At 40.7% G+C, this 27,711-nt stretch overlaps 1 protein-coding gene across 1 annotated transcript in view; it reads right to left on the bottom strand.

The window, feature by feature from the left end:
- Positions 1–22,656, bottom strand: part of MGAM (maltase-glucoamylase) — an 87,381-nt gene extending 64,725 nt beyond the window's left edge. The window contains exons 1-15 of the mRNA XM_081243929.1: positions 22,604–22,656; positions 22,343–22,469; positions 19,911–20,053; positions 13,767–13,887; positions 12,587–12,696; positions 11,642–11,793; positions 10,875–11,046; positions 8,738–8,837; positions 6,462–6,574; positions 6,042–6,167; positions 5,110–5,241; positions 4,843–4,959; positions 3,290–3,403; positions 2,145–2,229; positions 681–798 (exon numbers count right to left, since the gene is read on the bottom strand). Of these exons, the coding sequence (XP_081100055.1) occupies positions 681–798; positions 2,145–2,229; positions 3,290–3,403; positions 4,843–4,959; positions 5,110–5,241; positions 6,042–6,167; positions 6,462–6,574; positions 8,738–8,837; positions 10,875–11,046; positions 11,642–11,793; positions 12,587–12,696; positions 13,767–13,887; positions 19,911–20,053; positions 22,343–22,469 (1,730 nt within the window). The 5' untranslated portion in view covers positions 22,604–22,656. The remainder of the gene's footprint in view (positions 1–680; positions 799–2,144; positions 2,230–3,289; positions 3,404–4,842; positions 4,960–5,109; positions 5,242–6,041; positions 6,168–6,461; positions 6,575–8,737; positions 8,838–10,874; positions 11,047–11,641; positions 11,794–12,586; positions 12,697–13,766; positions 13,888–19,910; positions 20,054–22,342; positions 22,470–22,603) is intronic.
- Between the last annotated feature and the right edge of the window lie 5,055 nt (positions 22,657–27,711).

Below are 27,711 nucleotides of genomic sequence, written 5' to 3'. Positions count from 1 at the left end.
TGTCCTTGTCCCTGTGGTGAGCAACAGCTGGCCCCGCCTCTGCAGGAAACCCTCCAACACTAGCAGGTAGGTCTGGTTCAGTCTCCTATGGGGTCACTGCTCCTTCCTTCTGGGTCCTGATACGCACACTACTTTGCATGTGCCCTCCAAGACTGGAGTCTCTGTTCCCCCTAGTCCTGTCGAAGTCCTGCAGTCAAATCCCACTAGCCTTCAAAGTCTGATTCTCTGGGAATTCATCCTCCCATTGCCAGACCCCCAGCTTCAGAAGCCTGACGTGGGGCTCAGAACCTTCACTCCAGTGGGTGTACTTCTGTGGTATAAATGTTCTCCAGTTTGTGAGTCACCCACCCAGCGGTTATGGGATTTGATTTTATTGTGATTGCGCCCCTCCTACTATCTCATTGAGGCTTCTCCTTTGTCTTTGGATGTGGGGTATCTTTGTTGGTGAGTTCCAGTGTCTTCCTGTCAATGATTCAGCAGTTCAGCAGTTAGTTGTGATTCTGGTGCTCTTGCAAGAGGAAGTGAGCGTGTGTCCTTCTACTCCACCATCTTGAACCAATCTCCCTTGCTGAGTTCTTAAAAATAACACACTGGCAACTGGCATCTAGTGAGACTAAGAATTTGATCATGTATTAAGTAAATCTGATCATATATTAAGTCCATAGCAATAATGGCCTTACTCTGCTGTGGCAATTGCCATGGAGTAGCCATACAGATTGTGGACATCGTATTGCTTGCCCCAGTGCTGTACTGCATCCATGCAGAGACTCTTGCAGAACAGGTACCCATCCAGGATTCCTGCGACAAAAGAGGGATCAGTCAATGAGAGCCTGAGATGCATATTCCCTGTTTCTCGACTACCACCTGAAACTGTGGCTCCCTAGGCATTTTTTGTGGCCATCCTGGAAATGATCATACAGCTTCCTCACTATCAGAAGGATATATACTTTCAGTAGTTTCTCTGATATATAAAAAAATTGTGCTGACCCATACACATTCTCCCACCTGGGTGCACATGTGACCAGAGGCAAGTATTTGGAAGTAAGTGGATCTAGTTAGACTTGAAGTTAGATCTGAAGTCTTCAAACTGAGCTAAATTAAGTGGTCTAAGAATAAAAATATTAGATGAAAGTGTAAATTAATTTCTCACCCTTTCTCTAAGCTGTTATAAGGGATGATTGGCCAATCTCTCTTTCATTCATCCAATCTTTTCTGCTCCCCTTGCACTACTATGGTTCAGATCCAAATTACCTTTGTCTTAACCATTGCAATCATTTTCTTAATGGCTTATTTAACTCTGATCTACTGATCTTCTAATTCATATTAGAAGCACACATTAATGCCAGATCAATATTTCCAAAACCATTTGACTGTCATGTTTCCCTCTAAAACTTAAATAATTTCTATCACCAAAAGAATGAAGCCTCCCATCTGAGTCTCTCAGCATTTGATCCTGACCCATCTGCCCTAATTTCCTATGTTTCCATCAGACTGGAAGTTTTCATAAGATGCTATAATTCTAGCAGCTCATTCCTTTCTTAATCAAGATACAATTTATCTGTGAGCCTCTAGATTTCTTCAAACTACAATAAATGCTATGATTCCAGGGCCACACCCTGGGATACAGTGTTGTTCAAAGTTCAAACAGAACTCACTAGCATCATATTCACTGACTCTGACGTTGACCCGCCCCCCTTCCCCCCCCACCAACCAAGCCATGGGTTCTGGCTTCCTTTCATTTTATGGTCCAAATCTGTTCTTCACTGTCTTGACATTACCAGACTGACCTTCATATGAAGACCTAACCTGGTTACCTAGTCTCTCTCTGGTTAGCCCTAACCTATCTGGGCACACACTTGAGAGGAAAATGAACTAACCACTAACCTCTTGCTTCTGCACCATATCTTCTCTGGAACAGAAACAGATCAGATGTAGGTAGAAGGACTAGATTGATTGCTCCTTTTGAATTTATGCCTCATTTAGGAAAGCATAGAGTGTTTTGATTTTCTTTGCACAGTACCCACATTTTCCTTCCCCTATGCAATTTATGTAAAAAATCCCTTGCCAGGTTATTCATATATATCCTTATGAATTTAAAATACCAGATATTCATTGCCACTTTAATCAAACTAATCAGCACTTACTGGGAGTGAATGGGGGATAATTTAGATTGCTTGTGGAACATCCTGAAACTGAACCATCCACGAAGTTGGAGACTTCATTCATATCCTAGAAGACAAAGAACAAAGACTATTAAGAAAATGTAACATGTCCTCGTATGTTGTACTGATGGTGTCTTTCTTTTTTTTTAGGATTCAGAGAAATGATTCTAGATATTTCTTTTTTTAACGAGGTTCTTATGTTAAGGAGAGAAATAGATGTTCCTGTCCTGTCTTCTCTACCCATTGAAGGCTTTGTGGAGAAGGTTCTTAAAATCCCTTCAAAATGATATATGTATATAATCATTGAAAATGAAAAATTTCCAAAAATATTAGGTGAGAAATATTTCAATTTATATGGTCCCATGTATATCAACTTATACATTCTCTAAATATTCAAATATAGCATGAATACACACACATATAAATGCATATACATATATAATACAAACATATGCAGAGAGAGTGAGAAAACAAGCATGTACCCACAGCTGTGCAAGTGAGGGCTCTGTAAAGATGCATACTGAAATATTGATGGTAGATGTCTTTGGTTGATATCACTTTAGCTCTCCTCATCTGTTTAGCTCTTTGTATTGTTTGCATTTTCTACCTTTCTCTTATAAATAGAAAAAAGTTCAACTCTAGAGCTCTGTAAATTGTGCCGGACACCTGCTGCTTTGCATTTGTTTTCATTTGACATCATGTGAGACATTTATCCTTTCTGCAGCCACAGTTCTGTCGCTCACTTGAGTACTTTGGCTCTGATCAGTTTATCCAACACGTCCAAGTGAAAGAGGCCTGAAGTGGCAATTGAACAATTTGTGTACTTTGTGACAACGTAAGGAGTATATGACCTATTTTTACTTCAGCTCATTCATTTGTAAAAGGAGAGCTAGACTCGGAAAAAACAGATATCTCGGTTTACTTCCTTCCACTTCTAACAATCTGATTTTGAAGTCTAAGCTACATGTTTTGGTAAGCTTATTTGAATAGTAAGAGAGAGAATATCTAGAATTATTGTCATACTTGCTTTCCTCTCCTCCTCTTCCCCCTGTGCTCCATGACTCGATGATATAGAGATACACAGCCTGAATGTTAGCCACTTAGTAATCAAAATGTTAAGAACTCACAATCCAGATTCCATCGAATTCTACTTGATTGTGGAAAAGCTCACATTCATTTGCCCACCAAGCAGTACACTTGGGGTTGGTGTAATCAGGAAACACAGTTTTTCCAGGCCAGACCTGCAGGAGGAAAAGAAAAACATTGATCAAAGGAAGTTAAATGAATACAGAGTAAAACAGAGTACAAAGAAATTCCTAATACGATCATGGCAAAAGAGGTGCCCAGGCACAGGTCCTTTTCAATTAGGAATGTAAAGTGCTTTAAATATTTAGACTAAATAGGAGGAGTCAAATAGTCACTTGAGAAAAAACTTATTTCAAAAAAATGGTTAAGTCTTTGCTAATCTTCAACTCTGCCTCACCCTTTCCTCACACTTTCTCTACTCCTAATCCTAGGAATGGTAAATGAGGGAGAGTACTGTATAATTTCAACTGACCCATGACAAGTTATGGGTTCTAACCATCAATTACTCTTCTCTATTCTCTTCCTATCCACTTCTTCTCAGACACTAGGCACTCGGGTCAGCAGAGGTGTTAGAAGTGAACCAGCAGATAATACCTTCATGGAAAACAAGGACAGATAAGTTTGAGAAAGAACTAGTCAAACTTGCCAAATAACAGAAAAACTGAGTAAGAAGAGGAATGAAATAGTTTCATTGGATTTGCCAGTTAGGAGGTAACTGGTGCCAAAGCAGCATCAGTGGAGTGATGGGGGAGGAAAGTAGACTGCAGTCAGCTGAAGAGTGAATGGGGGGGGTACTTCCCTTGTGGCACAGCGGTTAAGAATCCTCCTGCCAATGCAGGGGGCATGGGTTAGAGCCCTGGTCCGGGAAGATCCCACATGCTGTGGAGCAACTAAGCCTGTGCGCCACAACTACTGAGCCTGCGTGCCACAACTACTGAAGCCCGTGCGCTTAGAGCCCATGCTCTGCAACAAGAGAAGCCACCGCAATAAGAAGCCCGCACACCGCAACAAAGAGTAGCCCCTGTTCGCCGCAACTAGAGAAAGCCCGCACATAGCAATGAAGACCCAATTCAGCCAAACATAAATAAATAAAATGAATAAATTTTAAAAAAAGTGAATGGGGGGTGAGGTGAGGAGGTGGACATTCAGTATCTAAGTCTATTTTTTTTTTTTTTTTTTTTTCTTTTTGCGGTATGCGGGCCTCTCACTCTTGTGGCCTCTCCCGTTGCGGAGCACAGGCTCCGGATGCGCAGGCCCAGCGGCCATGGCTCACGGGCCCAGCCGCTCCGCGGCATATGGGATCCTCCCAGACCGGGGCACGAACCCGTATCCCCTGCATCGGCAGGCGGACTCTCAACCACTGCGCCACCAGGGAGGCCCTAAGTCTACTTTTTAAAGGGACTTTGCTGTGAAGGGAATGTAAGAACTGGGATGACTGGTAGGTATTTGAGGATGAAAAGGACAAGGGCAAGTTGATCCCCAGCATATATAAGGCACCTGGAAATGTAAAACAAAACAATTACACACACACACACACACACACACACACACTGCCACAGCCCCTCCACCAGCCCCCACTTCCCCATTAAGATACCTCCCCAATGAGTGGAGTCACTCCATCTGAAGCATTCACCCATATCTTCATATCTGAACCCCTGTCATACGGGCCATAGGGATTACTTGGGGAAGAGTTGTTGGAGATGGCTGGATCCTAAGAAGGGGAAAAATACAATGAGGGACCTAGCTTTGAGCTAGAAGCACTGAAAGGAAACTGGGGATTGAGGGATGAGGGAGGGGAAGGGGGTGTAATAACAAGGAAGAGCAAGGACCTGATGTGGGGGAATAAGAGGACAGCACATACCACAATGATGACCAATTTTTGTCCGTTATTGTGTAACTCTTTAACAAACTCAGGGAAACCCTTAAAATTTACTGGATCAAAAGTGAAGTCCTTCTTCTCATGCATATAATCAATATCAGCATGCTGAACGTCCTGAAAGAATACACAACGTCCACAATTTATGAGCCCACCCCTGGAATCAGATTAGCTGTGTCACCCTACCTTGTTGCCTGGCGCGCTGGCATTGAAAACCAATCTAACAAACAAACCACAACAGTTACAAAAAATATCACTAAGGCTATCAAAACATATCCATTACCTAAATGCTATGTCATCCACAAGATAAAGGAGAGAAGGGACTGTCTCTCCCACTTCTCCCGCATTTGACTACACTACATTTTGTATTGTTGCTTCTCTTCCACTTCAAGCCTTCTTTGGTATTTGCTCTTTCCTAATTTTACTTGTATGAAAATAGTGGAGCCCAGAATGAAATTGACTCTTGCTCCAAGACCTAAGCATCTGCCTCCAAGGGAATGGGGTAAGGGAGAGAAGAGGATTATTCCAGAGACTACTGGGTGTTTCTCTTTGCATCTCTTGTAAGACCTCGTTACTCATTATATAATAGACACATTCAAATTTAGCCACTTAAATCATAAAAATATTTATTACATGTATAAACTGTATTCTTTTGTTCCCTTAAACTAGGGAAAGAAATGCCTTGAGAATACAAATAAGAATGCATTGTGTAGAATGTCATCAATACAGTAAGTATAAGAAAATCAGTTCCTTCAAGGAATGGTTGGCCCAACAAAAAAGTCCAGCATTCTGAATATATAAAAATATTTTTGTTGTATATTTAAAAAAAAAACTCAGGAGGAGACAGTATAAACAGTTGTTCTTATTCCCCAAGAAAATTCTTTTATTTTTGGAGGATTTTTTGCTGCCTCACTTACGTAAGGCAGCTGTGCGGCACGGTTTCTCTCCATGACTTCTTTCATGTTACCCAGGGTTCCATAGTCATAAAGACCGAGATGAAACCCAAGTGCCCAGTATGAGGGTAGGGCTGGCCGTCCAATGAGCTGAAAGAATGATGTGAAATGAAAGTTAGCAAATACTCTATTTTTAACAAAACTTTTTCTATGCATTAGTTTGGGGGCACAAAACATACCCCACTTTCCAACACACTATTTCCTTAATATTAGAACGCTAGCCCCTTTAATAAACCATTGAGGTTCGGATCAATTTTTAACAGCACATTTATAATAGCTGCTTATAATAGCATATGTTTGTGAGTCACACTTGCATATTAAATTTCCATTTCTTTGCTCTTATTTACAATTTCCTCAGTCATAACCATAACATTATAAGTTTACCTCTTGATACTCTTGAACCACTTGCTCTGGAGTGTTTCCCAAGAACACGTAGAAGTCGAGAATGCCCCCAGTGGTGCGGTAAGTGACAGCTGGGGTGGGCTGGAGGGAAACCTCTTGAAAGATTAAAAATGAAGCAAATAAACATTAGAATTTATTCTAGAGTAATAATTGCAAAGCTTTAGACCAGAGGATCACCAGTCATCTGAACACTAATGAAGTGATCCTAATGCCTCAGTTTTTGTATAAAAAGGGACAAACTCTGACCAAGTCCACCCTCACAGCACAAGAGGCCAAAGCATTTGTTCTGTGACAGATTTCCATAACTGGTGACTGCAGTGTCTTAACTGCTGTGTCAAGATTTCATTAAAAAGCAACCAGTTTCAGGAAGGGGTCCAGAATAAGCCATTGTGGCATAAAAATGATTGTAAGCTGAAAACGTTTGAGTTTCTGAAATCCCTTATCCACCTAAACGCAGAGCCTCCCAAATGAACTCAGTTGTCATAAACCCCCTGCCCTGGAGCAAAACTAATCTCCTCTGAGACAATAAATTGGCAGCACACAATACCCAGCCCCCACTATTCTCCTAAGGGCTCACTGATCTTTCCAAAACGTCATTTGTTGTTCCATTAAATGCCCTTTATCCCTCTCACCCCTTCTAAGAAGCCATTTGTTTCATCCTAAGTACATTTCTTCCCCTATTAGGATGGTTTCTAAGTCTCAAATTCTAACCACCCCTTTGAGTTACTCACTGAGCACTCTTGTGTATATGCAGGTTGCACATGTAAATAAACCTAGTTTTTTCTCTTGCTAACCTGTCTTTTGTCAGATTGATTCACAGGCCCCCAAATACCAAACCTAAGAGGACAGAGAAAAAAATTTTCTTCTCTGACATTCACAACTACAGAATATGCTGTTCCCACCCCATATCCCATCATTATTGCAGGAACATAACCTGGCTAGACACATGGAGGTACTAGCCTCAGCAGATCTCACATCAAGCAAGAGCCACACTAAAAAGATGTCAGAGATGATACTATACATTCAAAATCCCTCTAAGCCCCAAATGCAATTTTCAGAGATGAAGTCTCCCCACAGCTTTGATTTGCATTAGGGATAAAAGGTCTCAAGATCGACTAAAATGTACTCTTCAGGCATAAGAACTCACACGGAGTATCTAGGATTCTGTGACTTTTCCCTCTAAGCCTGACACAGATTATTTTCTGGTTCCTTTCAGCCACCTGAAACTGTACAATCCTTGTATTATCTCAGTCTATTCTTTGACTATCAGGTATCTTAGAATCATCTTAGATCCCTTAGAGTGATTCTCAAACAATCTGTGGTAAAGGATCAGATCTTTATTTTTTAAATTTCCAGTTCTTTGCAAACTGCTACTTTTATAAAATAACATGAAAATGAATTATTAGAAAAAGTTTCATACATGCACTTGGATGCTACAGCAATGTTTACTCTTAATTTTATACTCATCTTACTGTAGACCTGAAACAGTCTTTGAACACTCCATGGGTCACACTTTAAGGAGTACTGATCTAGTCCATCAAGTCCCAGTTGAGAAGAGGGTGGGGATCAATATCCTGTGCTGACCATCAACCCTGGGAGATTCTGACAACTCCTCTTTCCCTGTAGGGATTGATTCATTGCCCTGGGATTGGTTGTTACCGGTACAAGCAGAAAAACAGTTGAGAATCATTGATCTGATCTAAAACCTTCAAAGATAAGGAAGCAAGCTACTTCCTGGAATCCTATGATAGTATACCATTTGGTCTTAAACAATCTGATTGTATTCTGCCTGACCCTCACACTCCACTTTACCTTGCTACCCTTGGATGTCTCGATGTAACATTCACAGCTCAGTTGTAGTTCCTTGGTTACACCCTGCTATTACAGCTATTACCTGTTTCTTACCAGAGCTTTTATTAAGCCCTGTACTGGATGAAAGTCTGAGGAAGGAGAAGAACAAATTGGTAGAAACTGCCTTAGAATAGATTATAGGAAAGGGTTAGCTGTTTTAACACTATAATAGTAAATATTCCCACAGAGGCAGCCAGATTCAAGAAAATCGTAAGCTAAGAGAGAAAACTCTACTCATGGCTTCCATGGGTCAACAGGTAATGAAGTATGAATGGCACAAGCAGAGAACATACAAGGTCCCAAGCTACAGCTCAGCCATTCCTAAAGGGCGCCATTCCTTTATCATAATGCTGTAAGAAAGGGACTGAAAATCATGCTTGTATGTGAATATTCCTTTAGTCTTTTACCCATGGCATTACTGTTCATCAGAAACACTCCAAAGGACAATCCACTAGCATCTTCAAGGCATAGGAAGAATGTCTGTGCACCATACAAGTTAGTTCCATCCTGCAGAAAGAGAATTTAAAACCAAAAATTTACAAATAAACCCCACATGGCCAGAAATAGCTTAGGAAATCAATGTTAATCATGTGAGGAATTGACAAGGAATTCATGTCAAAGAAGATACAAATTTTTAATATAAGGTCTATACTTGGTTGATGTTAATCAAGTGAATTAGCACTTTCATATAGAATGAGCCAGCTATGACCACTTATCTAATAGAAATGTGAGAACTTGTGATATGTTAGGATGTGGGAGAACAGGAGGTTTGAAACTGTAGTTCAAAAAAGCTCTTCTCTACAGATATCAAAAACAAACTTATGGTTACCAAAGGGGACACGTTGGGGGTAGGGATAAATCAGGAGCTTGGGGTGAACTATATAAGATAGATAACTAAAAAGGACCTGCTGTATAGCACAGAGAACTCTACTCAATATTCTGTGATAATCTACATGAGAAAAGAATGAATGTATTTATATGTATAACTGAATCACTTTGCCGTACACCTGAAACTAACACAACAATGTAAAGCAACTATACTCCAATAAAAAAATTTTTTTTTTAAAAAAGAGCTCTTCTCTCAAGGAGGCTTGACCTTGACTCAAAGAGTCTTGACCTAACCTCATCTGCAAAAACTCCATCAAGCCCTAATATAAATCAGGCACCTTTCTAATTTGCAACTAGATGGAGCTCTACTTAAGATATCTGGTCTTCTAGTCTTTACAACAGCATACATTAGAACTTGAGCTGGTCTTCTAGACTTTAGAACGGTAGTTCTCAACCTGGGCTGCATCCCACCCCAATTAAAACAGAATCTCTGGGAATAGAAGCAAACATTGATAGTTTGTTCAATTTCCCTGGGTGATTCCAATGTGTAATCATGTTTGAGAATCACTGCTCTGGGACAGCATATCTCAAAATTTGGTGTGCATACAAATTACAAAGGAACCTCATTTCAGTGTGGGGTCTAATTTAGTAGATGGAAGAGGGAGCCGAGAGCCCAAATTTGTCACGTGGTGGTGCACATACTGCACACTTCAAGCAGCGAGGATCTAAGGCTCCTTATTAAACAAGCATCACCAGCCATATCCCAGATGAGCTGCTCGGACCCAACACCTTTCCTGTTTTTCTGATAGGCCTATGGTATGGTGAGGAGCATGGGCCAGGGATTAGTCCTATCTCTGCTCCTTACGAACTATTTTTTTTTTACATTGGGCTATACATTTGGCTTTTCTAAACCTCAGTTTCCTTGTCTGTTAAATGGAGTAAATTAGACTTATTTTTCTCAGAGTCCTTTTGGTAAATAGAGATAATATATTTAAAAATTCACTTAATAAATTATTCCTCTAATTTCCTTTCATCCAGACACTAGTTCTGCTTAATTGGGAAAGTTGCTAAACAAGACCTGAATGTAGTATTGCTGAGTCTAGAAAATACCTCTGCTTTGAGTTTTAGCAGTCAAAACAAAACCAAGAGAGAAAAAACAAAATGAAATAATAACAACAAAACTCTACTCCTTCTATTCTTTCACTGCCCCAAACATTCTTCACACAAAGAATGATTAATACAGAATTTTAGTTGATATTTTATCCTATTTTGCTGACAAATCTGGTAAGTTGGTGACTTGTAAAGGTCAACCTAAAATATGGTAATCATAACCAGCATATTGTGCCGAATCAATATTAGTTTTCTCCACAACTAGTTAGTTCAAAACGAAAATGTGATGAAAAAAACTTGGTATTTATTGAGAATTTTCTATGTGGCAGACACTCTTCTAGAGACTCTACATGTATCAATTCATTTAATTCCCATCACAACCCTATGAAGTAAGTATATTACCCCCATTTCATAGATGGGGAACTAAAGACACAGAGAGGAAACCTGCCCAGAACCACAAAACTGGTGAGTAGCAGTGCCAGAATTCAGACCCAGATAGCCTCACCCGAGCACCTGACTCTTAACTGTTATACTGTACTGCTAGGAGTGACCTTCATGAAAGAGGCTATGATATTCAGTGGAAAGGGTCCCATACTGAAAGGTTACCCCTTTGGGGATTGTGTGCCTGGCAAATATGGGCCAGGTCTTCCAATTCATATCGTGCCGGTACTGCTGGTGCACGTGTTCTCCCAGACCATACACGTTAGCACTAGGCAGTCGGATGGAGAGCTGCAGGAACTGATCAGCAAACAGCAGGGGCCCGATGCTGGAGTCAAACCTAGACATGGGTGGAAAACACAGGGATGGGTGGGCAAGTGGAGAGGAGGGAATGCAACTGCTTAGAAAATTGTTCTTGTATCTCAGAGACTCAATACTCCCTGTTTAATCGGCCCCATTTGCCCTCCTGTGACATTTTTCCATGGACATCAAGAGATCAGGATTTCCTGAGGGCAGGTACCATTCAGCACATTTCTTAGATTTGTCCCCTTGACTCTCTATCACATGACCAGAATATTAGTCATACATTATAGTAGATGCTCCATAGAGAGTTACTGCTGGATAGGTGTTAGATGGATGGAGGGAAAAAAGGGAAAATAAGGAGGAAAAATGACCAAATGGAAGGAAAAAAGAGAAAAAGGACACAGCCCAGTGCCTGGCCTACAATAAATGCTTAGTAATAAAAGAGGAGGAGGACGAGGAAGAGGAGGAAGGAAGGCAGAAAAAAAGTATACATTTGGAGGTAGAGAGTCTGGTCACCAACAGTGGGCTCACAACCTTCAGGAATATTGTAGAAATGCATCCTTTTTCAGGCTTCAAACCTCCCTCCCCCATAACCTTCATACTGAATCTCCAGATAGGTTCGCAAAACTTACAGAATGTGATTGTTGCTCGTTCTGATCACTTTGATGCTAAATGGCTGTTTGGAGACCTCAACTTTATAGGTCAAGGAAGAAGCAGCATTTCCTTTGAAGGGTTGCACATGTTCATGGGGCACTTCGTATCTGTCCTGGTTTTGGTCAGTTAACTGTCCAGAGAGATTAGGGAAAGACAGTCAAAATGAAAATGTCTCTGTTTTTCTAAAATAGAAGCATGCCCACCAACACCAGCGCTTCCCAACATCTGTGCTCCTGGTACAGGAACCTGTGCAGCAAATGACATTATGTCTGAAATTATGTCACCAAATTCAGATGTTTAACACTTGGACATAAGTTAGTCTTTAGGTAGAAATATATACTACAAGTCTGCAGACATAAACTATCTCTAGAATTTTCAAAGTTGTGATCATTCTTTTTTTCCGTCCCTATATCATTTCACATGGTATAAAGGGGGAAAAAAATGAAAGCCAGAGCTCACCAGTGAACTCCATAATATACAGTTAGAAAGTTATCACACTGAAGGAAGGCTATAAATGCTCTCAACATACACATGCTGAGAATAACGACAGTAGAGAAAAATACCTCCATTAGCAAATTTTTCTCTTTTGTAGTAACTGCAGTCATCAGGTAGGGAACAAGAACTTCTCCAAAAAAATGTTAAATAAACAAATATCATATGCTATCACTTACATGTGGAATCTAAACTATGATACAAATGAACTTATTCACAAAACTGAAACACACAGACACAGAAAACAAACTTAGGGTTACCAAAGGCAGGTAGGGAGGGATGGATTGGGAGTTTGGGATTAGCAGATAAAAACCACCATATATAAAGTAGATAAACAACAAGGGCCTACTGTAGAGCACAGGAAATTATATTCAGTATCTTGTAATAAACTATAATGGAAAAGAATATGAAAAAAAGAAACAAACTACAACCTTAAAGTGGAAACGGTTAGACGTCTGGTATTCCGCTGTGAGAAGGACGTTGTTGACATCATTTCCAAAAAGAGATGGAGAAGGCAACCTTTTCAACTGGGCTGTGAATCCTAATGTGAAGGGGGTAAAGAGTTTTCATAGCTGGCTGTGTAAATTCACAAACAGCCACATACTATTAAGCTTTATGTCAAAGGGGCTGGCGAAAAGCCTTTACTTCCCATAAGAAGAGGAGACACGGATGTGTACCTCATCATACACACATACTGTCTTGGGCCAGATTCTGAAGCTAGGTATTGTCATTATCTTATTCAAAAACCATGCCTCTCTTCTCCAAAATCTGAATGGAAACATCCCTCAAAGGCCTAACTGTCATTACACCAGCCCATCCATCACTCATATACCCTTTATATTCTGAGCCCTCAAGGTGTTCACATCCGTTATTCCTTCTCAGTTATCTTCATGTTACGCCACAGGTGATCGTATGCATTGATGCCATCTCCCCAGTTATGTGACAAGCCAGGTGAGAGTCGAGACCTTATTAGAAAAGCCCATCAGGCCAAGAGGCCCTGGAAGAGGAGCACGCCTCTTCCTTTATGCTAAGAGCCTCCCCAAGTATCCCCAGCATGTTCATTATTATGTCTGCATTTTGAGGTGGGAGAAAGAAAAAAAAAAGAAGGGGGGATGTTTAGTCCATGAACACTGACACTGGCTAGCTAACTTTCATAAAACATTGATAAAATTGGAATTGTTTCCATATCATTAAAATTACATTATATATTAGAGTTGTTAGTAGTCTCAGAGGTTACTGAGTTCAAATCCCTCTCTTTAAAAGTTAGAAACTTGGGGAACGAAGAAGTTACAATGTTTGGACAAGGTTACAAAGGTACATAAAGACAGAGTCAGGAATAGAACATGTCTCCTGACTCCCAAGACAGAGAGTGATATTTTTCCTTGATGCCAAAATAGACTCTAGTCCTTGCTCAAGGGCAGTGGCCGCCTCCTGTCACACGCTGTGGTAGCCGTACAGAGTAACACCCCGCCTGCTGCTACAGCTCTCTTCTGCAGTGTACAGAGCCAACCTGCAGAGGACACAGCCCAGTGCCTGGCCTACAATAAATGCTTGCAAACCTCCCTCCCCAGAGGATCTGGAGCTCCTTCCTCAAGGCTGAGTCTGGCTTACCTGCATTTGTGTTCACAAGGTTGCCCTCCATTTGATAGCCATGACTCTTAGAATAGTAGCACCAGGGCACACTTATGGTTCCCTGAGGTTTCCAGCAGCACCCACGCTGGTCACACATGGCCTGAAATAAGAGATTAGTTAGAGTAACTCCACTATGTATAGAACACTATCATTGATAAATATAATTTGAGCTTGCAGTCTCATGAGCCTTGTTTTACCAATAAGGGACCTGATATTTAAAGAAATTGTGCTGTATCCCAGCCAGTGCAGTGCTTGCACTCAAAACTCACTTTTCTGGTCAATATCCTTCCTTGTTGTTGTTATCATATAACAATATATGATCACAATGCATTCTCTACCTGTCATCACAATAAACCTGGTAAATTTATTTAAATATTCTAAACTACTATATAGTTATACCACCAGTAACCCAAAATGACAAATGGAGCTTCATTGATATTGGCTTTGGGCTCTAAAAAAAACTTTGCAATTAACTTTAATCAGAAGCTTTGAAATCAAGGCAATTTTGCTTTGACTTTTAAATGTGTATATTACAAATGGGTATATTTAGTATATGTGACATATATACATATATATTATACATATATGCACAGTATAAGTATGTATGTGTGTGTGTGTATATATATGTGTGTGTATATATAGTCTCTTAACTCCTCCCAAGGCAGTAAGTAATTGTTCCTTGAAACCCAAATAGATTCTGATTCTTATTTAAGAAAGGTACCTGCCTTTTACTACAATTAATGACTGAATCACATGGAGACTAAAATGGATACAATCTCTTTCTCATATAACTAATTTGGAAGAAGCAATCAGGTTAAATACAAAAAAAGTACAAGGAAACCACTCCTCTTTAGAGTAACTAATAAAATACATAGCAAAAATTATGGGTTGTGGCTTCCACGATTAGATTACAGAGTGTCTCCTGTCTTGCTTGCTCCCTCCCTTTCACTTGCTCTGTTGGAGCTCTCACTCTGCGAGAAGTGAGGTGCTGGACTGCAGAATGACCCACATGGTGAGGAACTGAGGGAGGTCTCCAGCAAGGAACTGAGGTCCTCAGCCCAACAATCCTTGAGCAGCTAAATTCTGCTAATAATCACAATACACAAGCTTGAAAAGGATCATCCCTCAGTCTCAGAAGACACCTTGATTGCAGTCTTCTGGAAGCCTATGAGCCAAAAGCACCCAGATACACCAAGGCCAGATTTCTGACCACAGAAACTGTGAGAAAATAATGTTTGTTGTGTTAAGCCATTAAGTTTTGGGATAATTTGTTACACAGCAATAGATAACTAACATACCCTGCTATATTATTTTACAGATGAAGAACCTCAGGCCACAGAGGTAAAAGTTCACAGTGGTGAAGTGATGTGCCAAAGGTCACTTAGCTATTGAGAAGACAAGGACCAAAACTTAGTTCTCTTGTTATCTATTTCCTTTTTTCTATAGTCTGGGTTGAGTATCTGCTGAGCATATTTTCAGGAGGATATGGCAATGCTTTACAAATGTAAGACAAAAAAACTGCTTAGATATATGAACAATTAGATTTAATCAAATGCTACTTTTTTTGCTAATAACCAATATTAAGGATCGAAAAACAGTGTCCATCTGTGGTTTCTATTGCTATGGAATCAGGCTTCACTGTGAACTCAACTAGTCAGCAGTTTTTGTTTTTTCTTTTCAAAACCCACTCATATGAAACTTCAGTATAACCTGAAAAGAGAAAGATGTTGAAAAGAGTGTTAAGCAGAACGGTTTCTGCATGCTCCCCAGAGCTTAATAACTTCTTCACTGAACTGGAAAGGGCAAAGATCAAAGAGTGGCCAAAGCAGCATGAAAAGTGAACAGCCTCTTGGCCACCTGGAAATCCCAGGCCCTGCAGCGGAGCCAAGCAGTTATGAGGAGCAATGTGGGGAGAAGCAGAGAGCAGGGCAAATAGACAAGAGAGTAAAGAGTAGGTGAAACCTCAGAAAAGAGTTGTAGAGAGAAGCTATAAAAAAATGACAACCTGAATAGGACTGAAGGCACCCAAAAGGAATTAAACCCAAACTTGAGACACAAAATGTCCTTTTAAGTTGAACATGAGAAATAAAATTTAAGAGAAACTGCCAAAATAATATAGAGTGTATAATTTCTAATACAGTATTGAGGGGAAAAGTAAGGGGAAAAATTCTCAATGCAAAAAATAAGGAAAGAAAACATGTATACGGGGGGTAGGCGTGAATGGGGAGCAGTACATAAAAAACAGACCAAATGGAAAACACAAAATGAGACCCTAGAAAAAAGTTTTTCATGTCAATTATCATATGGCTTAAATACTTAATTTAAAAAACAAGGATAAGGGCTTCCCTGGTGGCGCAGTGGTTGAGAGTCCGCCTGCCGATGCGGGGGAGACGGTTCGTGCCCTGGTCCGGAAAGATCCCACATGCTGCGGAGCGGCTGGGCCCGTGAGCCATGGCCGCTGAGCCTGCGTGTCCGGAGCCTGTGCTCCACAACGGGAGAGGCCACAACAGTGAGGCCCGCGTACCGCAAAAAAACAAATCAGGACCTCAGCAACTGTAGCATTTATAAAAGACAGAAAGCAAAGTTGCAAGGACAAATGCAAACAGGTGAAAAGGAAGTGTCCCAGGTGCAGTGAGAGTTGGCCTGAGTGAATCAGAATTAGCCATCTCCTGCCACTGGAGGGAATGGGACCACAGTGGACCTTGCTCATTCAGCCCTGCCAACCATCCTGTCCTGGGTGCTGGCTCCTCTAACCCTGTATCCCTCCATCCTGTTCTTTCTGTACTGTCCAGTATCTCTCCACAGCCTTTATGTGTCCTGTCTTAGACACAGAATTCCCTCCCTTTACTGGGATAAGAAACAATGGAATTTACAACAAAGAATCGTCTGAAGGGACATTTATACTCTTAGTTCTTTAATCCCAGAGGAGAGAACTAGAGAGGAATGATAAAATGATATAGCAATGGCCTCAGCAGTAAAACATTTTGCCTAGGCAGGTGTCATATTCATAATTCCTTCCCACTCCCCTCCTCCACATAGCCATATACTTTCCTTCAACAAACACATTATATATATATATATATATATATATATATATACATATACACAACATTATCCATTGAATCAGCCTCTCAACAACACTTTAGATTAGCATATGGCACCCAGGATACTTAAAACACACAACAAAATACCTAAGAAATACCTTCTATGAAAAACGAGGTCACTGAAAGTGCTCCCAGAGTATTTCTCTCTGGCTGAGCTAAAGAGGAGCAGGCCAGTGAATGAATGCAAAGGTCACAGATTAATTCACTTGGGTATAACATTTAGAAAAAAGGCAAAGGTTGTTTATTGAACTACAATCTTGATACCACAGTATTAAACAGTCTTATTATAAAACCAAAGAAGCATTACTGAGGCAATAATGACATTTGAAGTTCATGTAGCCAATAACAAGATGGGCTGTTGCAGGAAAGTGTACAGACTGAGGATGCATTAGTCTTCCAGGTGGGCTTCTGAGCAAGTAGTTTCCTAGCACACTATGACAGGGGCAAGTAAATGGGTGTGGACCAACTTTCTGGAAACGTCCTGTTTAGGTACAGCAATATCTAGACCACGACATCCCATTCCTATTGGCAAAGCAGCACATTAATTAATGGTCCTCTATCATCAAGCTCCAAACTACCTTATAGTCTTAAACATTATATGCCATCTGGCACTCATCCTGTATCTTGGCCATATGGGACCATTCAATATGTCATGTATGTGCCCCACAATATCCTCTTCTGTCACTTTGTGTGCATTGTCTCCTCTATTCTGAATTCACTTTCCATTCCTCTCATCTCTGTCAAAATCCTGCTTATTATTAATTCCAGACTGTCACCTTCTCCTTGATAATAATCTCTTCTGCTTTGTGATCCACACAGTATTTCGTTTATATCTTATAAAGGTTTGCTTTATATTCTAGTTATTCATTTACTTAGCTTATCTCCTCTACCTATTGAACCTATCATCTAAAACACCAAACTTTATGACATTTGGCCCCATATGAAGCGCTTTTTTTTCTTTTTCTCTTCTATCTTCTTTTTCCTTTATTTCTGTCTTTTATTCTCTCTCTTCTTGGTTTCCCATTTCGTGATTTCATTCAGCCCTAAGTGGCTGCTCCTAGCTGTTATGTATCACATAAAAAGCCAACCTCCTCTACCAGAAATCCAAGGTCTTCCAAAATCTGAATCTACCTTTTCTGTTCAGACACATTTCTCCCTACTCCAAGCAGGCATGTCTCTTCATTAATCCAAGAGAAAGTTACATTCATTCAGTCAGGGTAAGACGCCAGATGAAAGGGACTGAATACTGCAATAGTCTTGGTAAGATGAAGTGCTCTAACTGGGGTTCCTTCCCACGTTGGCAGGCTTGCTGTCCAGGCTGATGCCCTTCTGTGCTCTCACTGCTTTGTCCTGTCCTGGGGATTTCCTGATCCTCGACTATTTACCATATTGGTGCTCTCTCTTGCCTTCAACATAGCCTCTGAACTTCCTGACTAGTTTTGTCCAATCACTCTGCTCCTAACTACAGTTCCCAGGCATTTTCTCTACTCCAAGCTATTTATCTGGCTCTGGTTCTTTTTTTCTGCCTTAACGTCCAGCTTCCCCAAAACCCCAGTCTATCACTACGGTTGATTTCTCATCTGTTATTTCTTTGCCGTCTTGGTTCTCTATGACTCAGCATCTATGCTATTTCAATCAATACCAAAGGCTCAAATTGTGTAACCATTCTCACTTTCCACAGTTCACATTCTGTGACTCTGTCCAAGTTATGGGCTGAATTGTGTCCCCAGAAAAGATATGTTGAAGTCCTAATACTCAGTACCTCAGAACTTGATCTTATTTGGAAATAGGATTGTTGCAAATGTGATTAGTTAAGGTGTGATCATACTAGAGTTGTGTGGGCCCTTAATCCAATGTGATCTGTGACTTTATAAAAATGGGAAATTTGAACACAGACACACACAGAGAATGCTTTGTGAAGATGGAAGCAGAGAATGGAGTAATGTAGCTACAAGCCAAGAAACGCCAAGGATTGTGGCCATCACCAGAAGCTAGGACAAAGGCATGGAACAGATTCTTCCTCAGAGCCCTCAAAAGGAACCAACCCTAATGACACCTTGATTTTGGACTTCTAGCCTTCAGAAGTATGAAAGAAAACAAAATGCAGAAATAAAATGTCTTTTGGTATTAGGGCCTTTAGACAAACCAAAATAGTAACTCTCAAGAACATCACAGATTATTCCAGCCCGTGAACAACAGGATGGCTACAGAGATAAATGTGAGAGTGCCACATGCCCAAGAATCACATGCAGCAAGCATCCTTTCTGTGTCTGATACAAATCTGCCATTTCAGGTCAGTGGACTTCACTCAGAAGGCTGCATTTTGTTTTTATTCACTCTCAACATGAAACATGACTGATATGGTGTGTGCAATGCATTTTATAATCAAATATTCAACTGGACTTCAGGTGATGATCAGGAAACACTGCCCAAAAGTAAATGCCCAGATGCCTGCACTATCTTTAATCTGGTATTTATTACTTTTTCCTTCAAAACTTGGCTCTTGAAACTTTATCCTTATTTGAAATACTCTTTTATGCCTATGGATGACTTTTTATTGTAGAGCCTAGATAACCTTTTAGAATTGTATAAGGAAAAAAGAGAGACAGAGACAGGCCAAGAAACAGAGTCAGAAACAGAGTCAGAGAGAACTAGTAACCAAGTAGTGTTGCCAGATAAAAGACAAATATACTTTTAGTATAAGTAAGTCCCAAGTCTTACACGGGACATAATTATACTAAAAATTTATTCATTGTTGATCTGAAATTCAAACCTAAATGGACAGCATGTACTTTTATTTGCTGAATCTGTTGACACAAGGAAATTTTCTAGTTCTTCCTCTCCCAAGGCTGAGCTGTCATATAAACATGAATACAGGATTTCTTTTCCTGAGCCACCAATAATTGCAATGCAAACAATAAACAACTCTGGGGGCTACAAACAGAAAAAAAAAAAAAGAAAACAAACCCTTATCCAATGGCACAAACTCTTAAATGAAAACAAGATCTGAAAGTCAAACCTTTGTTGGTGACTGGTCAGGGATGCAGTTTATCCGTTCCAATTCATTTACCACTGGGCACTCAGCAGAACCAGGAGTGGTACTTTTCCCAGGATCTGGAGTAACTGTCATTCCAGGACCTGAGGTAACTGTTGTCCTAGGACCTGGGATAACCCCAAAAGCAAACATAAGGTGACAGAATTAATATCACAGGCATTCAATACCCCCATAGTTCTCAACACCTCCAATTATATGGTCTCCACTACTGATTGGGCCTCACTCTATGACCTTGAAATGTACACATTCACTTTATAAAGTCTCATTTTGTTCTTGCTGACTGTATTTAACTCTACATATACCTGCACCATCTCCTTCTACCAGCAAGGCCCTCCCCTATGAGACAGTGCATATAAGAGCAAGGAGTTGGACTCCAACATTAGATTGGAAGCTCACCAAAATCAAAATGGGAACCAAATCTACCTTCTCTACTCCAGGGGGTGGTAAACTATGTCCTGTGGACCAAATCAGGTCACAGCCTGATTTGTAAATAAAATATTGCTGCCACACAGCCACACCCAGATTTTTTATGTATTGTCTATAGCTGCTTTTGTTATTATAGGCAGAATTAGGTAGTTAGGACAGAGACCGTTTGCCCCACAAAATCTGAAGTATTAAGTATATGGCCCTTTACAGAGAAGTCTGTACACTCTGCTTTGGTCCTGTACTTCCACCCAGGCAGCTGGTTCACGAAATGTTTGCAAACAGATCACATGCAATATATATTGTTCTCTTGAATGTTACCCTAATCATAGTAACCTCAATTCTCCTTGCTCAGTCAACAGGCAATCCCTTGACAAGGAACACTTCTGAGTGATGGCATTCTTATACAAATGTAAAATCTCATAGGACAAAAAATGTAAAGGGAGGTCACCAAACTAGAAACTGGCATCTAGAATCTATGCCAATTGATTGATGGATTCAGACATAAAAATCAGTTAAATAGGACTTCCCTGGTGGCGCAGTGATTAAGAATCCGCCTGCCAATGCAGGGACACAGGTTCGAGCCCTGGTCTGGGAAGATCCCATATGCCACGGAGCGACTAAGCCCGTGCACCACAACTATTGAGCCTGTGCTCTAGAGCCCGCAAGCCACAACTACTGAGTTCGTGTGCCACAACTACTGAAGCCCACACACGTAGAGGCCATGCTCCACAACAAGAGAAGCCACCGCAATGAGAAGCCCACGCACCACAACGAAGAGTAGCCCCCGCTCGCCACAATTAGAGAAAGCCCGCGCACAGCAACAAAGACCCAACACAGCCAAAAATAATAAATTAATTAATTTTTTAAAAAGTCAGTAAAATAAAGAAGGCACGTTTATTGCATTCTAACATAAGGAAGTTAGATTTCTTTAGGGCAGTCTACAATAAGCTGGTAACAATATTAAGACAAAACAATGAGGCTTGGGCTTCCCTGGTGGCGCAGTGGTTGAGAGTCCGCCTGCCAATGCAGGGGACACGGGTTCGTGCCCCTATCCCGGAAGATCCCACCTGCCGCGCAGCGGCTGGGCCCGCGAGCCATGGCCGTGGAGCCTGTGTGTCCGGAGCCTGTGCTCCGCAACGGGAGAGGCCACAGCAGTGAGAGGCCCGCGTACAGCAAAAAAAAAAAAAAACAAAAAAAAACAATGAGGCTCCTAATAAGTTTTCTTTTCACTAAGGTTTCCAATTCAAAAGTGGTGGAGTAATAGAACTTTATATTTGTGCCAGTTTCCACATAAGGGTTTTAGTTTCATCTTCAGGATCATAGAATTTTAAGAAGTGAACAACCTTTGAGATTATTTAATCTAACTTCCCACAGAAGTAGAAATGGCATGACTGAGAATGAGGTAGGGGGAGGGGGCAAAGGTTTTCCTCTGGCAACACACTGGCCCCTCATCATCTGCCCCACCTAGGAAGCTGCTCCTAGCTGAAGCCCAGATAAGAAATCATGGATAACTCAGCACAATCCAGCCCTTCTGTTAAAATAAAACAGTTCAATAAACTTTTAATACAAAAACTCTGGTAGCTGTTATTTTTTTAAAGAACCAAACTTGGGCCGAAGGTACTTTAATTCATTATATACTTATTTGACTACATTTCATATAAGGGTATTGTTGATTACTATTTAACAAAATTACAATTCTTCAGTGAACTTCAGCAAATATATTTCAAGTGCCAGTTGCAGAATCCTGCGCTGTGCTAAGGTGGGAAACGAAAGTGTCAGAGTTAGGCCTACAATGAATACCTACTGTGCTGTCACAGTTTGAGTCAGGTGGTCCCCAACACACACATATAATACACACACACACACGTTCACACCAGTGAATATGAAAGCATCACTGCCCTGCCATTTCTGAGGTGTTTGCTCTGATAAGAGCAATATATGGAGGGGGGAACACCAGAGTTCCTTGTTACCTTCTGATTCCAAACAATCTCTGGCTGAAAGCACAAAGAGAGGAATAGTGATGAGAAACACCACAAGCAGAAGAACACTGAGCATAAGCTCCAAAGTAGTGAACTTTTTCAACTTCTTTCTTGCCATCTACAAAGAAAGAGAAAACAATTTTAGATTTGAGTTTTATTTAACATGTGATTAGCAAACTTTTTTTAACAGAAAAGCTCAAAGGTATACATAAGAGAAATGAAAAACATAATAAACGCCCAGGTACCCATCACCTAGATTAAACAATTATCAAGTGGGGCTTCCCTGGTGGCGCAGTGGTTGAGAGTCCGCCTGCCGATGCAGGGGGCGTTGGTTCGTGTCCCGGTCCGGGAATATCCCACATGACGTGGAGCCTGCGCGTCCGGACCTGTGCTCCGCAACAGGAGAGGCCACAACAGTGAGAGGCCCGCATACCGCAAAAAAAACAATTATCAAGTGGCCAATCTCATTCTGTCTATTCTTTTTTTTTAAAGGTAATATAAAAACTTTTATTTTTCTTATATCTATTCTTATTCATGTCTCTCCTTAACCTTGGGTTATTCTGAGGCAAATCTCAGATTTCATATCTTTTATTCTGAAAATATTTAAGCATATTTTTTTAAAAATAAGAAATTTCACAAAAGCCAAGCAAAATACTGTTATCACACTTAAAATATTTTTAAAATAATTCTTTAATCATCAAATTAAAGAATTATTTTTTAAAAATTTCCCTCATTGTCTGATAAGCATTTTATAGTTTGTTTGTTCTACTCTCATAAGGATCCAATAAGATTTATATATGACTAATTGATTTATGTCTGTTAAGTATTTTTTTTTTTTTTTTTTTTTTGCGGTAGGCGGGCCTCTCACTGCTGTGGCCTCTCCCCTTGCAGAGCACAGGCTCCGGACGCGCAGGCTCAGCAGCCATGGCTCACGGGCCTAGCCGCTCTGCGGCATGTGGGATCTTCCCAGACGGGGGCACGAACCCGCGTCCCCTGCATCGGCAGGCGGACTCTCAACCACTGCGCCACCAGGGAAGCCCTGTTAAGTCTTTTTTAACCAGTAAGATTTGTTCTGTAGATCTGCCCACAATCTGGATTTTGTTGATTGCATCTCCATGCATGCCAACATGTTTCTCTATCCTTGTATGTCCTATAAATTATTATATCTACAGTTTTGACAGATACAGTTTGGTTTCTTTTTAATATGACTGGTGCATAGATGGTACAACATCTTCCAGCAAGAGAAACATAAAATCCAGCAGTCTCCTTTTTTTAAAAAAATGTTCACAGCCATTGGCGAGCATTTCTTCGATCCATTATTTCATTAGGAGTTGTGATGCAGTGACACTGTAATTTTATCATTCTTTGTTCACTTATTAAATGAAATATTCCTATAGAAAGAAACTTCCCCTCATCTATCATTTGTTTCATAAAGGTACAGTTTGTATAGGAAAGGCAGGATAAATGTTTGACTCTTTATTTACTGGTTTTCAAAATAAGGAGTAGTTTCCCTAGCATCCTCCAAAGGGGATCAATGAGATTTTTTGGTCCAATATCTTTATGAACTCATAGATTTAAATACACTTCATCTGTATTAATCCATTGATGTTATTATTATTATTAATGCTCATATTGCCCCATCTCTGCCCACTGACGGTCTCTGCAAGTTGGCTCTTGGTACCCTTTGGCACTTTCCCTGCTTGCTGATTTAACATGATAACCTAGGCTCCTTTCCTACATTTCCTGCCCCTCGTCTCAAATCAAACATTTCTAAGGAGTCCTGCTTCCTTTTAGTGGCAACAGTATTTAGAAACTATAATCTGGATAGAGTCTGTGAAATTTAACCTAGAATTCCAGAACTGAAGGGACCTTATGGATCATCTTGACCAGTGCTGCCTTTGGAGCCCCAAGGGGTCCTTGAGGATTTTTAATTTCAAAAAAAATACAGAAATTGCACATTTATCTATGTTAGACTCATTATGAACCCTAGCTAGGGATTACAATATTTTGTCAAGAAGTTGAAATCAGACACTCGGCACTTGCCCCTGCCCCACTCCTACTGAATCAGAATCTCTGGGGATAAGGCCTGGGTATCTGATTTTTAAAAAACCTCCACAGATGATTCTGATATGCAATCATGTTTCAAAAGCAGTGAACCCGTCTATTATAGGTTCGCTGTTGGCTCCCTGCCAAACAAACTATAGTATCTCTGCAGTGCGCTAGGAATCCTGTGTGCTCTTCAAGTGTATAGAACACTGAGATCGAACACATGAAGCTCATCTTGTTGGGATACTAAATTTAGAGTACTTTAAGCCAAAATTTGGCTTTGAAGTAAAGATTCATGAAGTTCAAAACCTAAAAACATTATCCTTTATATTCAAAGATCCACCATAACTTGGGCTTTGAAGTATCTTCTTATTAGTGAGGAAGGATTCAGCAAAGTCATCCACATTTACTCTTTCCATGCTATGGGAGGTCACAGGGAAACCTAGAGAGCCCAGAGATCAACTCAACTGCTCAGAGGGATGAACACTGATATCATTTGTCCAGATATGGAGCATAGCAACACAGCACGTGTCTGAACGAAGAAATAAAATACCACGTTCCTAAGAGTGAGTATTGTGATTGACACAGAAACAGGACTTGAGGAGAGAAAAACCTGACAGCTATTAAAGCAGGGACCACTGGGACCATCAGTGTCACCCGGGCCTCTGTGCAGACTCCCTTAGTCTTTGACCAGGAAGGCACAGACCACCATGCACAAACTCAAATGGGGATTATGCCTCACATGCAGTCCTTTCTAGAAATCTTCCTCAGTGCTTCCATCCTTGGACTTGGTCCTTTGTTTGGATCAATTCTGATTCTGGACTGAGTTGTGGCTCTACCCTCCATGGGCAGCAAGTAAATAAACCCCCATCACTCCTTTCACGTCCTTCCCCTGGATGGCCCAGATATGACTGCATGTACCTCTTTCCTCTGACCCCACTACTGTCCTTCTTTAGAAGGACCTCACTGTCTCTTAGGGGAGGGCACACCATCTTTTACGTTTTGTACAAGAATGTGGACACAGATATAGCACTTCTCCAAAAGCATGAGAAACTATGTAGAGCCATACTTTAATGCAGAAATGCACTACTCAATAGGGAGTGAAACCTAGAGCTAGTCACAATCAATACACAAACCAGAGAAAGGGAGAAATATCTTGTCGAAAGATGAAGTAAACAAATCCATTATCAAGTTGAGTGGTGTGATTGGAATGATTCCCAAAATGAGTTTCATTGACCTAACTAGCTTCTTGTATTTCCACAAGTTATGAAAAATTGTACATTAGCCATATCTAGAATCAGACATACTGAAAAGTGTAAAGAGAAAGAAGAGGAGAGAAGAGAGTGGAAGGAGCAGAATTATCTATACTAATGGGCCACTGGTTTTGAGGTCTCACAAGTTTAAAATGGTTTCCATTGCTTATGAGACTAAATACTGTGTCGTCTATTACCATCTGACTCTTAAAAATCATTATCACTAAGTTTCTGGTCTTCTATGTGCCAGGTATTTTCCAAGCTTGATTAGATATCTGTATAACCCTGAAAGGTAGTTACGTTATAAACGAGAAAACAGAGGTCAAAACGGTATAAAACTTGTCAGCAACCACAGACAAATGGTGGAGCTGAAATTCACTACCAGTCTGCGCTCCGGGGACTGGCTTCTCGGAACACACACTCCCCGACAGCACCTTCTCCACTTATCAGGTCAAACAATATCTCCTCCAGGACTTCAAATTAATAACCCTCCCTCTCTCGCTCCCAAGCACTCTATCTAGACTTATAACCCTGATGAGAATCTGTCTTCCCTACTAACTTTGAAGCTACTAGAGGAAAGTGAGTACGAGTTTCTTGCCCCTCCCCAAGTCATCTCTCTCGGCCTGAGAATCTCAGATACCGATTCCCTTGGCTCTGGGGCAGCTGAGTGGAGCCAGGGCAGAGTCCAGGGCCATTCTTCTGCTGGCAGTTGCCGCCCCTGGAAATCCAGATCCCTTTCAATTAGCCGAGTGATGCCACCTTCCTTTTTTTTTAATCACTGTATCATTTTTAAATTTTTTATTTTATATTGGAGTATAGCTGATTGACAATGTTGTGTTAGTTTCAGGTATACAGCATAGTGATTCAGTTATACATGTACCTATATCTTTTCTTTTTTTCAAATTCTTTTCCCATTTAGGTTATTACAGACCTGTGCTATAGAGTATGTCCTTATTGCTTATCTATTTTAAATATAGCAGTGTGTTGGGATGTGTCCATCCCAATCTCCCAATCTATCCCACCCCACCCCCTGCCCCAGTAATAACCATAAGTTCATTCTCTAAGTCTGTTATCACTGTATCTTTTTCTTAATAATTGTTTTTTTTTTTTTCCTTCTCCTTGTGCTCTCTGATGTGGACAGTGCTGGCAAGAACTCCACCATGCCTCAGTGCACGCTACCTGGCAGGTGCTCTAAGTGAGTATTTGCTGATTGGGGAGCAAGACTGAGTGGAAACACCACCACAGGATCCTTTGGCCATGCATGTACTGCAGGGTCCTCGTTCCTGTTTCCCAAGAGGAAAGGTGGGGAAGGAATGGGAACCAGTGTGCCTTCATCCCAGGAACCTCACCAGTAATCACAGGGGCACTAGGGAAAAGGAAAGAAAAAATAAAATTTGGATTTAAAAAATAATATAAGATAGAGGGCAGTTATTTATTTTATAAAAGGATCCAAGTCAAGCTTTCTTTAAATCAATCTTTGAAGTATGAAGGAGTGGTACATCAATATCTCCAGGGAGATTTTTTTTAAGAATATACAGCTACTTCCCTCTCCATTTGACCTGTGTAACGATTGCTCATAACCAGTAATAGCCTTCATGTGAGTTGTAACATACAAAGAAATGGCTGAAAACCATCTCTTTATAAATGAATAGTTTATATTCTTTACCAGAATATATCCTAGTAAATGCCCTTCTGGAAAACAACACTCTTCACAGCCCCTTCTTAAGCCCAACCACAGCTGAACACAGCCCCACATCCCTCTCCTGCTCTCTGTACCCTCCTACTCCCAGCTCAGAACTGCCCCCAACTCCACTGCAGACCCCCTTTCCCAGGCTGATTATGAGCTGAGCTGTTCTCTGCTCTGAATCCCCAGCACAGTGGTTCTGTCTGCTTTTCTTCATCCATATTGTTACAGACTCACTTCATTTAGTATATCTTTATTAGAATGTCAAGGGAAGTCTGGAAAGGAAAAAAGGTAAAATCCTGTGATCAGTCTACCATCTGGAACCCTTCTATGTAGGTTTTAAAAGTTCCCTAGATCACTTTGATGTTCACCTCCCC

The sequence above is a fragment of the Mesoplodon bidens genome (assembly GCF_964165515.1).
Source record: "Mesoplodon bidens genome assembly, chromosome: 9".
Taxonomy (NCBI): Eukaryota; Metazoa; Chordata; class Mammalia; order Artiodactyla; family Ziphiidae; genus Mesoplodon; species Mesoplodon bidens.
Note: the sequence above shows the minus strand (reverse complement) of the source record. Positions and strands in the feature narration are given on the sequence as shown.